Raw genomic sequence first — 12856 nt, 5'->3', positions numbered from 1 at the left:
CACTTTGCCAAGCACTATCAACTTTTCTAATGCCATGTCATGCCATCTTGGGATACGGCCAAAGTAAGATAGCCTTGGTTTGATCATTCTCACTTCTAGAGAGAGATCAAGCTTGATTTGCTCTAGGAACAATCTACTGCTTATTTTTGAAGTCCATGCTATTTCCACAGAACTCTTCTCCAGTATCAAATTTCAAATGGGTACATTCCCTTCCTGTCAGTTTTCCTTGCTGTCCACTTTCAAAACCATATACAGAAATATGGCACCATGAAACCATATATATTCTTCTTAATTTATTATGGCTCCTTCCCATGTCACCGTTTGAAGGCATGAAGTGTGGCAATAAAACAGTTTTCAGTTGGCTAACATCTTGTTCGCTTACTTCAAGTATAAGTTCCAAAGCTTGCTTCTACAATTGCATAACAATACTGGGCAGAGGCAGATCTGGATTTATTGGTAGATTTGTAGGTGATTAGCAAGGATTTTGGAGTCCCAATTGCACTACCAAAATGACTCCCTCCCTGCCTACATTACATTACTAAATTGAAAGTGCTGGGCAAGTATAGATGGAATTTTATTTGAAAGGACTATGGCCTCCATTCATTTCTGATATTCAGAATAATTTCTTGGGTTTGATTTTTTTTTTAATGGAGTTCATGACTTTTGCATAAGGTCTGGTTGGTTACACTTTGTAAACCACTTAGAGAGTGCTTAAGGCACCGATAAGCAATACAGAAATGTACTTGCTATTGCTATTGGTTCTGGTGCTGAAATGTAAGCACAGGAACATAGGAAACTCTCTTACACTGAGTCAGGCAAATTGCTGATCTACAGTAGCTCAATAATGTCAGTTCTGACTGACAGTGATTTCCCAGGCATTCAGGCAGGATTGTTTTCTATATCTACTGGGAGATCCCTAGAATTCCTTTTTAGTCTCCCATCAAAGCAGCTATTTGGCTTTCAACAGTTGACAAGATTAGGTGCGTTCAGGATGGTTCTGTGATACTATTTAAAGCTAGAAGCCTTACAGTCTATTGAGTTTTAACATTCTTGCCCTTGTTCAGAAGAGACGTATTAATAAGTAGGGAGCTTGGAAGAAAAGACACTGGTAATTCTGGGAGGACAAGGGAGCAGAGGATACAATTCCCACAACTATATTAAAACAACTTTTTACACCCTCAATTGAAAACATTGTACATGTTTCTAATTGCAGAACAGCTATTTCGAACAAGTTGTAAAAACCACACATTATTAAGCTCTGAAAAGAGCAAGTTAGAGAGCTTTCCTTCTAGCTGAAATTAAGATTCTTTAGCCATTAAAATGTAAAAAAGCAGTAGGAAAAATGACAAAGTTGAATATCTCCAGTTTGTCCTCCCCTACATAACTCTATAATACTTTGAAAGGGTTAGTTATTTTTTCCCATTATTTCATGTTGACCAAGGGGCTAAACAGACCAGCTTGAAGCGCCGGCGTGGGAGGTGGCACGCGAGTGCAGCGTTTGGATGATGCATGCCCCATTGCTGTCCCCCCCTTGCTGGTGTCACACCATCTGCCTGACCACATGGTGGGTGACATCATGGTGCTCCTTTGGTATGGCATTTATATGCCGCATGCCAAAAGGAGCGCCAAAAAGTGCCACTGTGGCAGCAAAGGCACCTTTTTTTCCAGCTCCAAAAGGAGTAGTATTTTGCTGCCTCTTTTGGAGCTGTCAAACTGCCAGATTGGGGGCAGGGTGTGCGGTTGCCGCAACCCTGATCTGGCGCTGAAATACAGGTATTGGGGATGTCTGTTTTGCCCCCAAGAGAAAGTAGTTTCTCTCTCCCACTCAAAGAAAGTTATGAGGCACCTTAAAGGGATGAAGCCGTAAACAGGTAGAGGCAGGAACTGGCACTCTTTAACAGCATGAATGACAGCAACAGGGTTCCTTTTGAAACCCTCAAATTGTTATTTGCAACTGTCGAACACCAACCATCCACCAACAGAAAGTGCTCCATGGTACCTGAGTACTTTGCAATATTATCCAACAGAAGGGGATATTTGGTCAGCCTTTGCATCTCAGTGGGAATTATATCTTTCAGCTGCAGTCGGCGACAGAGCGGATTGCTCTCAGCATCCTAAATTTAAACAGCATAATAACACCATTTGTCATTTTTATTAAGACCATAATTACCTGAATGTGCACCATCTATTCATCATATAAATGTCTTGCTGGTTCACATTTCTAGCAATTAAATACAAGTCAAGGAATGCCAACATATATCAGAGAGGCAACGCGGTCCTGTTGTATTGGGCAATTACACAGAGGAAAGGCTCACTGCAAAAACTGGTGGTAACTTCCTTCCTTCATTATTTCATACAGGCTTGATATCATCAGCAATTCATCTCAGTCACTGACTTGAGAGGAAACATCATAGTCTCTTGTGTCATGGAGAATGTGCATTGTACTTTAGGACTCAAATCATTTCCTAATGGCCAGAAACTCTGCCAAATTTCAAAATACCTTCCTCAGTAAAGTAGGACTTACATCCAACATTCAACAGTCCTGTCTTCACCTGTTTAGCCAGGAGTGCTGCGTTTTCTCTAGTTAGGTCATTCATAATGTCTTGCAGAACATAGCCAGAACAGCTTCTTGAACAGGGGTGTTCAAGAAGCTGTTATGGTTATGTTCTGTGAGACATTATGAATGACTTAACTAGAGAAAGGTTTAAGGCATAAGGACTTCATTTCTAGAAGACTAGATGTGTGGGTTCTTCCAGTATGAGGAGGAACTTTGGTAGCTCATGCTTGACCTATCCTAGACCTGCACAGTGCACCTCCTGGTTTGCTGGATCTCCTCCTGGCTTGCATTACATTAAGGTTCTTTGAAAAGAAGGCAATCGCCTAATTCACATTACTGGACGGAATGCCGATAAAGATATCATCAAAATGATAATCCACATCCAAATGAATATACTGATCACGATTCCCCTGCTTTATTCACAACTACAGCCTCCACTAGTCCTTTGGTACCTCTGAGGTATCGCCCAGAAAGACATACCTGGACAAAAGTTTGGAAGCGAGAGTCCTTCTTCTGCCGTGACTTGATTACTTCTAGAGCAAAGGGCTGATTACTACAGAAGGTGGCAGTGGCTTGTTTCAGTTTATCTTCCCCTGCTCCACTGAACTGAGATAAGAAACCACAGAAACCAAATGTTTAAAGAAAGACAAAACAGGGAAGGTCATTTGCCAGCACAAGCCATGGCATGTACTGTTATTCTAGTAGCAAAGTGAATGCTGGGGCCAAAGAGGTAGTCAAATTAGGACTAATTGGTACCTCAGAAGAACCTCTTCCTCTAGCCTTATCATTTCTTCCTATCTAATATTCCTACATTAACATTTAGAAGCAGGGGTTCAGACTGTGCCTTAAATTCTAGGTCCCTGTAAAGAATGTTCCATACAGAACTGTCCATATTTTTGCTAAATGTTTACATACAAAACCAATTTATGCAGAAACGCATTCAGCTAAGCTTTGAATGGGATTATGTGGTGTGTAAAGGAAGTTCAGCAAACTGAATGTCATTACTACTGCATATACACCAGGCAGCATTTTAGTGTTTTTAATATAAAATGTCACTAGGTGTCTACATTTGGAGAATGGAGCCCGAAATTGTCTCAGGTTTGTTTGGGAAATGAAGTTAGGTTTAATATGAAAATATGGTCTTGTATCACCTTTGATTTAAAAATGTTAAGAGAACAAAGATGTTTAAAGCCTGAAAATTTTCAAGATAGTTAATTTAGATAATTTATCATCACATTAAAGTTGAGTTCTCTCTCCACTTTTCCCTTTTCACAAGTCACCTCTGAGTCAAATAACCTGTTCATTTATTGACGGGTTACAGACCACCATGAAAGTACACGACGAGCGCGTACTAGGGTTAGGAAGGGGAGGTGCTTACGCACCCCCCAACCCTAGTACGTGCTCTGCGCGTACAAAATGGCAGCGGGCGTTCCACACAGCCACCGCCATGATGGCATAACCAACGCGCCGCCTCCAAATGAGGCGGCGTGGACGTGACGCCATTGCTCTGCGCGAGGGCACTTAACGCGCCCTTTGCGTGGAGCAGGAAGGAGCTCCATTTTGGAGCTCCTTCCTGGTTTGCGTCGCTGGGCGCAGCCTTCAGATGGCTGTGCCCAGCAACGCAAGGGAGAAAGGGGCTAAGTGGCCTCTTTCTCCTCCTCCCCGCCGCCGCGGGGTGTCCTTGGGGCTTGAAGCCCCAAGGACACCCCTTTCCAGGCTGCGGGGAAGCGGTCTTTTGCCGCTTCCCCGCAGCCTGCAAGGCGGCAGATCGGGGCCCTAGAGGCTGCCGGTCTGGCAGCTGAGGCCCCGATACACCGAGGAAAGGCGCGCCTACAGGCCGCCCCAAAGGGGCGGTCTGTAACACGCCATTGTTAACCTAATTTAAAAAACAACAACACTTGACTAGGAAAAAAATACTTTGAAAGAAGTTAAACATATACATCACACTGGTTTTACTTCATCTTCCACAATTCTGACTACTCCAGTTCAAAACGATTCTTTCAGAAGAGAGGTTTTTCAGCTAACAGGTTCACAGAGAAGACAAACTGCCAAAGCTGACCTGTGGCACAGTTTGATATTTTATTGCCAATCTTCTGTTTCCCAAAACATTTCACTTTTGAGAAGGAAAAACCAAATTAAAAAAGTTCAGTTTACCCAAGTTAACAAGTCCTCTCCAATTTGATCAATAACAGATGTCTCATTCCTTTTCCTCACTGATTTCATCTGTTCATTCAATCCAGCTAAGAATAAAAAGGAAAAGAAAATGGAGAAAATTACTACCTGGTTTGGAACTACTGAGGCAACAGAACCACTCCAGTTTCACCTGAAGTGCCTGAGAGCTCACCTTTCAATACTTGCCAATGTTAGCCAAACAACTCAGAGGTCATCTACCTTGTTTGCCTAAAACAGTTCAGTCAAGGCAAGGTAAATGGAAAACCCTTGGTTTACTCTAGACAGCCATGTGTCCAACCAAGACTTTATGGAGCTTTGGATTAGGCTGGAACATGCAAAAGGCTCCATGGTATTCTAAACCCTTCTTTCTACAAGTTACTTTCCCGTTTTAATACTTGTCTATGCCACTTCTGAAAACCTAATAACAGTCCTCCTTTCTAAAGAGGAAAAAGGGAAGAGAACAAATTCCTACTCTATCTTAGAAAACAAATCCTTTTATTTCTTTAAAAAAGCTTATTTTGGGAACAGAATTTGTTTTGTTTTGTTTTATCATAGACTGTATCAGTGCTGATACAACTGGGCAAGCTGCAGTAAACTTGATTGGGAACACAAGAAAATTAGTAAGCTGGAAGCCTGAGAACAAGATTTCTGCAGTCAACATATATCCAAGTACTGCCTGGTAGCTTCAAGAATGTTTAAAGAGCAATACACAGCTGTATATTGTTTCAGAGGTACTCTCAGACAGAGATGCATAGACAGACAAGGCCATGCATTTTGTCACTGCTATTCTAGCAAAAATCAGAATCAGATGCTTCCACTCACCATGGAGCAAAAGGATATCCTCCAAATTTGAAAATATTTTCCGCAATTCAGAGTGAGGCAAGATCCCTTCACGAGAGACACGCTGATAGAAGACCTGATCCAGAACCTTCAGTGTACGGACATGAGCACGCTCAGTGTAAAATAATTCTGGAAATTAGTAAAAGAAATAGAATGGCTATAATGGCCTTGGCCATAGTTATATGGAGGTTGGGAAGAAATCAAACAGTTTAGAATCTGAAGGATTAAATTAATCAGAAAGTCAGTGAAAGAGATTTAATTAAGCCACTTCAGGGAAAGATGATCAACTTGTGGAGTCAACAACTTAAGTCTGTGAAAAATCCCCATTTGATACTCCACCTGAAGGTTGTGAGGAATCAGAAGCAATAACACTGCTATCCCAAATGACTGAACAAGCAAAAAAAGAAAAAAAAAGATGTACGTATTAACAATGCATTTGAGCTGAATGAGTATACTAGCTCTTCCTGGCAAACTAGTTTATAGATCTGCATGTCTCAAGATTAGAAAACACTCTTGAAAATACTGCAGTCATGACTTTCTGTAGAACCTATACTGCCCCTCTTCAATTAGGAAAGTCTATAGGCTGCCCATCCACCTATCCATTCATCCCTGTTGATTCTGATCTGAGAGCTGAGCCAAGCCAATATCCACCTGTCCTTCAAATCTTTGTACATGCACTTCCAATCCTGCTGCTTGTGTAAACACACAATTCCTATTCTGAAGTCTGAATGAAGACAAAGTCAGCAATGAAGTACAGAGGGGAGTCCTCCCCTCACTAACATACACCAATAGAAACAATGAATGCCCTCAACCACCTTACCATTTATCACTTCCTGGCGTTTAATTTCAGAAGGTTTCAGGCCAAGCAGCACCTCACGGCTCACAAGCTGTTGCCAGTTGGGTGGGTCTGTCTCCAAATCAAAATCAAACAGCTCATCTTCACTCTGGTTATCACCAGTACCCACACTGTCCATCCTAGGAAGGAAGATTCAGTAAACCTCCCTTTAAAATAGGAAGAGACTTTGCAGAACAGAGAACAATAAGAATAAGAAAAGCAAGCTAGTAATGATAAAATGGCCCAGGGACAAAGCTAACAAAGAAGTGGCATTTATAAAGAAGTAAATGGTATCTGCAGATAAAGGCTGGTGTCAGAAGCTCACCAGCTACGATCAACACCTTTTAGTAGATAATCTTCCTTTAAAAGTTTGGCTGAAGAAATGTGACTTATGATGTCAACAGAAAGAGGTAAAAATCTTTCACTACATCGATAGCATCAATATATTAAAATCATAGGTTTGTCAAAGTATGAATGAAGTTATTGGCATCTTAAAATCAGAGATAAAAATGGATATGCCCTACCCTGTACCATACTTCTGTATGAAAACAGAACTTTATATTAATGTATTTGAAGTGGATAAGGACATAAATATATTTAAGCTATGCACAAATGTGTTTTTCCCTTCAGAACCATTACCTAATTCATGTGGTTTTGTTAAAATCTATTTTGAACAACTTCATGCTTGTACTTACTTGCGGAAAGATTTTGGTGTTCCCAATTCTGCTAATCTATAAAGGAAATAATATTATTGTGAAACATTGATCAATGGATTAAGCCAGTTAGTCACAAATTTTATCTCATGCTCCGGGGGGGGGGGGGGGGGGGGCCCAGGCCATGACTAAAGATGTATCTTTTTAAAGGAGGAGAACAGTCTTTACAAGCAACTAGATCCTCATAATAAACACTTAGAGCAGCTAAAATGTTTATAAATTTATCATCTTTCTAGGATACTGAAGAAATAAGTTTGCTATTTATTTCTTCTTCTCAATGAAAGGTTGTTGGTGGCTGTTTTGAGGCTAAAACTTGCCTGTCAAAGTCTCCTTCCTCTTCCTGCAAATGGTCTAGTGGAGGAGACGGGAAATCAAAGATGTTGTTAGTTGTACGTGGTGTACCATCCACAGAGTCACTTGAAGGAGGAGTTTCTCCAACTTGTTTTGGACCTAGGAAAAATACATACAGGAGGTGAGGGATACAGCAGTATGTTTTCAACTTTGGACAATCACATCCATTTTCTAAAATTAATACATCTTCCACAACAACCCAACCCCATTTTTCTGTGCCACTTCATTTCCATTAAGGGGTAACTGGACCTTCCATGTTTACAAACCAGCAGCAATACCAAAGTGATTGTAGTAGGCATCACGTGAAACGTTTTGTGGTAGTTTTTATCTGAGAAATGTACATTCTAGTTGCAAAGTAATTTTGAATTATGACTATATTTCACCTGTTTCACTATCTTTGTTTCCCTCTTGAGAAGGGGAGGTTCCGGCTGCTAGCGGAGACACAACGTTGGCAAGGGGGTGGGTTACATCCGTGCTGTCACTGGAGCCGCTTTGGCGCATCCTGACAGAGTCTGGTGGCTCCGGACTAACAGAGGAAGATGTGGATAAGTGCTTCGGATGACGCTGCTTTTGTATTTCTATGGCTCTGCCTACTGGATAGACAAGGAATAATCAGCTGGATAGAAAAACTGTTGTCAGTGAAATACAGGCACACCTCTATTATCAAAGGTTCCGACAAAGAAGTTCATTTTCACAAAGTCTTTTTACACATAGCAAGCTCCACCTTTCCTCCTGGCCTTCTATCTAAACAGGATTTTTTTAGCAGAATCAGTACTGGAAGAATAGTGAAGGAGAGCTGGAAAAACGCAGTTTTGGTATTGAACTGTAGCCATATATTTACTGCAATAAAACAAGTTGGGAACGAATATGATTCTACACTAGCTGATCCTATTTAGCTGTGTGTGCCTGCCTACAACAGACAAGATGAACAGTAGCTGCCTCCAAAATTCCTTGCTGAGCATGCATGAACAACAAAATGGAGAAAAAAGGGGAAAGGAGATAGGTTTCCCTCACCATGTTAAAGAAGCTCAGACTATAAGTCTGGCCAGCAAAATGGATATCATTAAAAAAAATGGAGACTAGTAGAGTAAAAGACATCTCTAGATGTCTTTCAACTTGTCTCTGGAAGGTTCAACACGTTTATGTTTTCTTATGAAAGGCTTACCTGAACTGTGCATATTGTTAGTTTTAGATAAGAAGTTTGTTGAAACACACTGAACTCCTTTGTGTGGGTGTGATGCAAGAACCTATGCCTATTTGTTTACTATTATTTTTACCTCTGGTAGCAACTTTTCTGTTAAAGAAATAATGTCCAGGAACATTTACTTTGTTAACTGAGATATACCTGAAATGGGCCTTTCCCAGAACCAGAGTAACTCATGCAAAATGCTCCCCTTTACTATTATTTTTTAAAGTGTGTCACAGACTTCAAATAAAATGGACAACCAATTTTAATGAGAGTTTATTTTAAGCACTATCTTTAAAAAAACCTATCACTGACTTGCAACATTACATTTTAGACAAATAGTACAGTGATGCTGCTAGAAGAGGGGTGTATATTTGTCTGACATACTTGCATAACTGTCATGGCGGCTCGGCCTTCTTGGGGGTCCCAGGATATTGGGGAAGACTCTCCTCTTCTTTTCATCCCCTTCCTTCTCTTTCTTTATACTTTGCTATTGATAAAATGGAATCAAGGAGAGTCATTGTTAAGGAAGACCTTTCACAGGCATCAATTTAAAAAGAAACTTTAATGAACTGCGCTCACAACCACAGCTAAAGACCCCTAAGTCTCCCAGGGTCCTCCTGTTAGCTCATAATGGCTTACTAACATTTTAAATACAAATAAAGGAAGAGACTGGCACAAGAACAGGCCATTATTCAGTCTGGGGGCCCAATCAACTTGAAATTCTCTTAAGTCCCATTAAAATGAACAGAAGCTCAACTAAAGCACTGCACCAAAGTCCTTAACTGGTTCCCAAAGTGATCTGTTCCCACTGTGTTGAGGCAGCCTTTCCAGGAGGCACAGGCAGAACCTGGAGAAGTGCCAAGAAGTCAGTGCTGCTTCTAAAGGACTGATTTTATGGTTCTCTTTCACCAGATGATCTATAGTATTCTAAGTTCTCCTGACCTGTGCAATACAGAGGAGGGTGGTGCTGAAGCCTGCAAGGAATCCCTGCTGATGTAGCAACTGGATTGGCTATAGACTATACACCACAGCAAGTGTTCCAGTCATTCCAATCAACCACATAGAGCTCACTTTCTATAGAGGAGCAAGGCTCTTATACATTTCAGAGGTAATTTCTGCACTCCCGCTCAAGTCCTATGTGGACCACTGAAAAGTGCAAGCAACTCTCGCCCTGATATACCCACCTTGACAACTTTAGCCACCTGGACAAGTATTCGAACTACAGTCGTGCTACCATTACCTTGATCTTTGGCAGGAATCCAATCCGTCCCCGCTTCTGATCTAGGCTCCGGGGCTCTTTGACTCTCACACCAAGGTGCTTCATGTAGGTGAGAACAACATACTGTATGCTTGAACTATAGACAAGGTCAAAGAAGAGGACAAGATATATGTAAGTGACACTGAATGTAGCAACATGAATCTTCATTGAAGTGTTGGCAAATGATTTTTCTCACTTTACAGAAGTGTGTCCATGACATCGAACAGTGATTTAGATGCTAACAGCCATGGAAAACTGGTTAAAACAAACTTAGCAAAGAGTTCTGCTAACTCATTTACTAAAAATATCTGACATCATTTAATTGTAATAAAATCTGTAAATGGAAATTGACAATTAAATTACATAAAATCAGGTGAAAGACAACCCAGTGTAATTCAAATAAAATTTTGTTCAAAACATCTGCGATGTAACAAAACATTTTCCCAGCTAAAATGTGGAGGAGCCACAACACAGCAATACAGAATAAAATCGAAACAGAGGAAGTCTCAAATTTAAATGGAATCACTCTTAAAAAGAGATACAGGGTAGCAAACCTAGGAAAGACCCTTATAGCTACCCTCAGAGTAGACAGTACAAAGCTGGTATGGTATCACAGAAACTGATATGTGAGAACTATGAAATTTTCAAAACAGCCAGCAGAGAGCACTCTCTAGCATTACAAAGTCTGTCTGATTACCTCTTCTCTTCTTCTGTTGGCTGAGACGTCATCCTAAAAATGAAAATTGAACAAATCAATCAAAACCAATTGTACCAACATGTTCTCTTGTTCTTCCTACTTTATTCTGACAAATGATGAATTACCTATCTGGCCCACTAAACATTCACCTTCTTTAAAAATTATAAGTGATTACAATTCCAGATAACAAGATCAAATCCATTCTACCCCCAACACTGGGTCATCAAGGTGCCTTAAAGAAATTCATGTGCAGGCCATGACTTGATAATTTATTAATTTATATTTGAACAGCACAATGCCATCTCTAGCTACCATGACCTGTGTTCATTAATGGGTTTTTATCCACCAGAAATTTGCTTTCTCTCTTCCTTTTCATCTCTCCTTCTCCTTCCTCCATACAAAGAGTAAATCTTGTTTCAAGTTATCACCAGAAAGGAATAAATATCATTGGATCTATTTCCATCACTAAAATTAAACTGGGCTTAGATTATTTTATTTTATTTATTTATGGTATTTATACCCCGCCCTTCAGCCCTAAAGGCTAGCTTAGATTAGCTGCAACTCAGTGGAGTCTTGGATTGTGTGTGGCCTGGAGAATCATTTTTCCTATTGGATCTCATCACAACAGAATGCTGTTGAGATTTAATTCATCATCAATTTATCTTCTCTGATTATGAGAGACTACAAAAGTGTATATACACACACACAGAGAGAGAGAGAGAGAGACACACACACATACATACACATATATGTATATGTGTATATCTATACACACACACACACACACACACACACACTATGCACACTTACAGTACTTCTTCAATTTTGGTAATGATTTGCTCTGCACATGCTCTCTCTTTTTCCTGTGTATTCCGGTCACGGATACGTTCCGCATCCAACCTGGTCAACTCCCCCTCTGCCAAAGTCAACCCCATGCTGCGTTTCTGTCTGGAGCAAAAGAGGAAAACTACTGTAGAGATAGGAGAGAACTGAAGCAATGTACAGCCATCACTCAGGACAGTTAATGCGTATAACAGTAACCTACCAATATCCATTTATACTACTATCAAAGTGTATAGTCTGCTCTTGTTGCATCCAACACCCTATGCTTCATGCTGCAGAAAGCAAAGTGAACATACACACCTCACAGAAGTAAAACATGTAACCCACACATGCAGAATCCACTAATATGAAGCATCCTTCTGAGACTCAATGAGTTCAGGAAGGACAAAGAAATACATTACAAATTAATTTTGATGAGAAATAGCAGAAAAACTTGTAGATATGGAGAAAAAAAACCAAGTCACTATTATTGGATATCTGTTCCAAAATCAGCCAGTTTTTCTGACTGGTGTTTACAGCAATATCCACACTGCACTCTAAGACCTGATTTGTCAAATACTCACAATAATCTAGTGTTCCATTGTAACAAAAGTAAGTGACAGGACTCCTAGGCTACAGAGATGTGTTTGGCAATTTCCTAGAATGAAAAATATACCTAGACAAAAAGCAGCCCTGGATTTTGAATAGGAAAAAAATAATTGAAATGAATTTAACTTAGATAATTTCATTAATAACTAAGGAAGAAATTAACGTCTCAGAAAGGATTGTGTCTGGGTAGACAGCTACATGGTAGGTGGCTGAAACGGCTGGACAAAAAAGGCTGAGGTGATAGGCTTTCCTATTACTGTCCTGCTGCTGCTAAGTGGAGAAGGCCAAGGTTGGAATCCTACAATGGTAAAGCAATCCCATTCTGGCTGCAGAACAGATCGCCACAAAACCACATTCAAAAGCAAAACAGATGGCCACATTCCTTTTCCCCCCTCCCATTCTCCTTTTTATGCTACAAGAGAATAACACAGCTACTTCTTTGAAAACTACCACCATGAAAGCTCATGCTAAAATAAAAGCTAGTTAGTCTTAAATATTCTGCCACATTCCCTTTTTCTCTCACTCCCTTCCTCCTTTTTAAAATCACACCACAGGTACCCTTTGAAAGCAGTAGAAAGCCACATGATTTAAACGTGAAGAAACGGTACCTAAAATCTTCAAGGTGCCTGTGGACTTCAGGAAGGACTTTATCTTGCATAGTTTGAATATAGTGGCGGTGCAGTTCTTCAGGAATTAAATCTAGTCTTCTTTTTTCTGCAGACAAAAGGAGAAACTCTGATCCATTGAAAATGAAAATGGGTGTGTTTTGGTTCTTCAGTACAGAAATATCCCTAGTCAACGGATCAGAAATTT

The 12856-nt window shown here is 40.3% G+C and overlaps 1 protein-coding gene across 6 annotated transcripts in view; it reads right to left on the bottom strand.

Moving 5' to 3' along the window:
* ARHGEF12 (Rho guanine nucleotide exchange factor 12) overlaps positions 1–12856 on the bottom strand; it is a 79504-nt gene that overhangs the window by 14244 nt on the left and 52404 nt on the right. For all 6 annotated transcript variants that reach the window (XM_042471862.1, XM_042471864.1, XM_042471863.1 and 3 more), the window contains 13 exons: positions 12652–12757; positions 11423–11560; positions 10613–10645; positions 9898–10012; positions 9042–9144; positions 7852–8061; positions 7435–7567; positions 7100–7135; positions 6390–6544; positions 5552–5698; positions 4712–4797; positions 3038–3163; positions 2000–2114 (listed from right to left, as the gene is read on the bottom strand). In XM_042471862.1, the coding sequence (XP_042327796.1) occupies positions 2000–2114; positions 3038–3163; positions 4712–4797; positions 5552–5698; positions 6390–6544; positions 7100–7135; positions 7435–7567; positions 7852–8061; positions 9042–9144; positions 9898–10012; positions 10613–10645; positions 11423–11560; positions 12652–12757 (1503 nt within the window). The remainder of the gene's footprint in view (positions 1–1999; positions 2115–3037; positions 3164–4711; positions 4798–5551; positions 5699–6389; positions 6545–7099; positions 7136–7434; positions 7568–7851; positions 8062–9041; positions 9145–9897; positions 10013–10612; positions 10646–11422; positions 11561–12651; positions 12758–12856) is intronic.

The sequence above is a fragment of the Sceloporus undulatus genome, chromosome 6, assembly GCF_019175285.1.
Source record: "Sceloporus undulatus isolate JIND9_A2432 ecotype Alabama chromosome 6, SceUnd_v1.1, whole genome shotgun sequence".
Classification (NCBI taxonomy): Eukaryota; Metazoa; Chordata; class Lepidosauria; order Squamata; family Phrynosomatidae; genus Sceloporus; species Sceloporus undulatus.
Note: the sequence above shows the minus strand (reverse complement) of the source record. Positions and strands in the feature narration are given on the sequence as shown.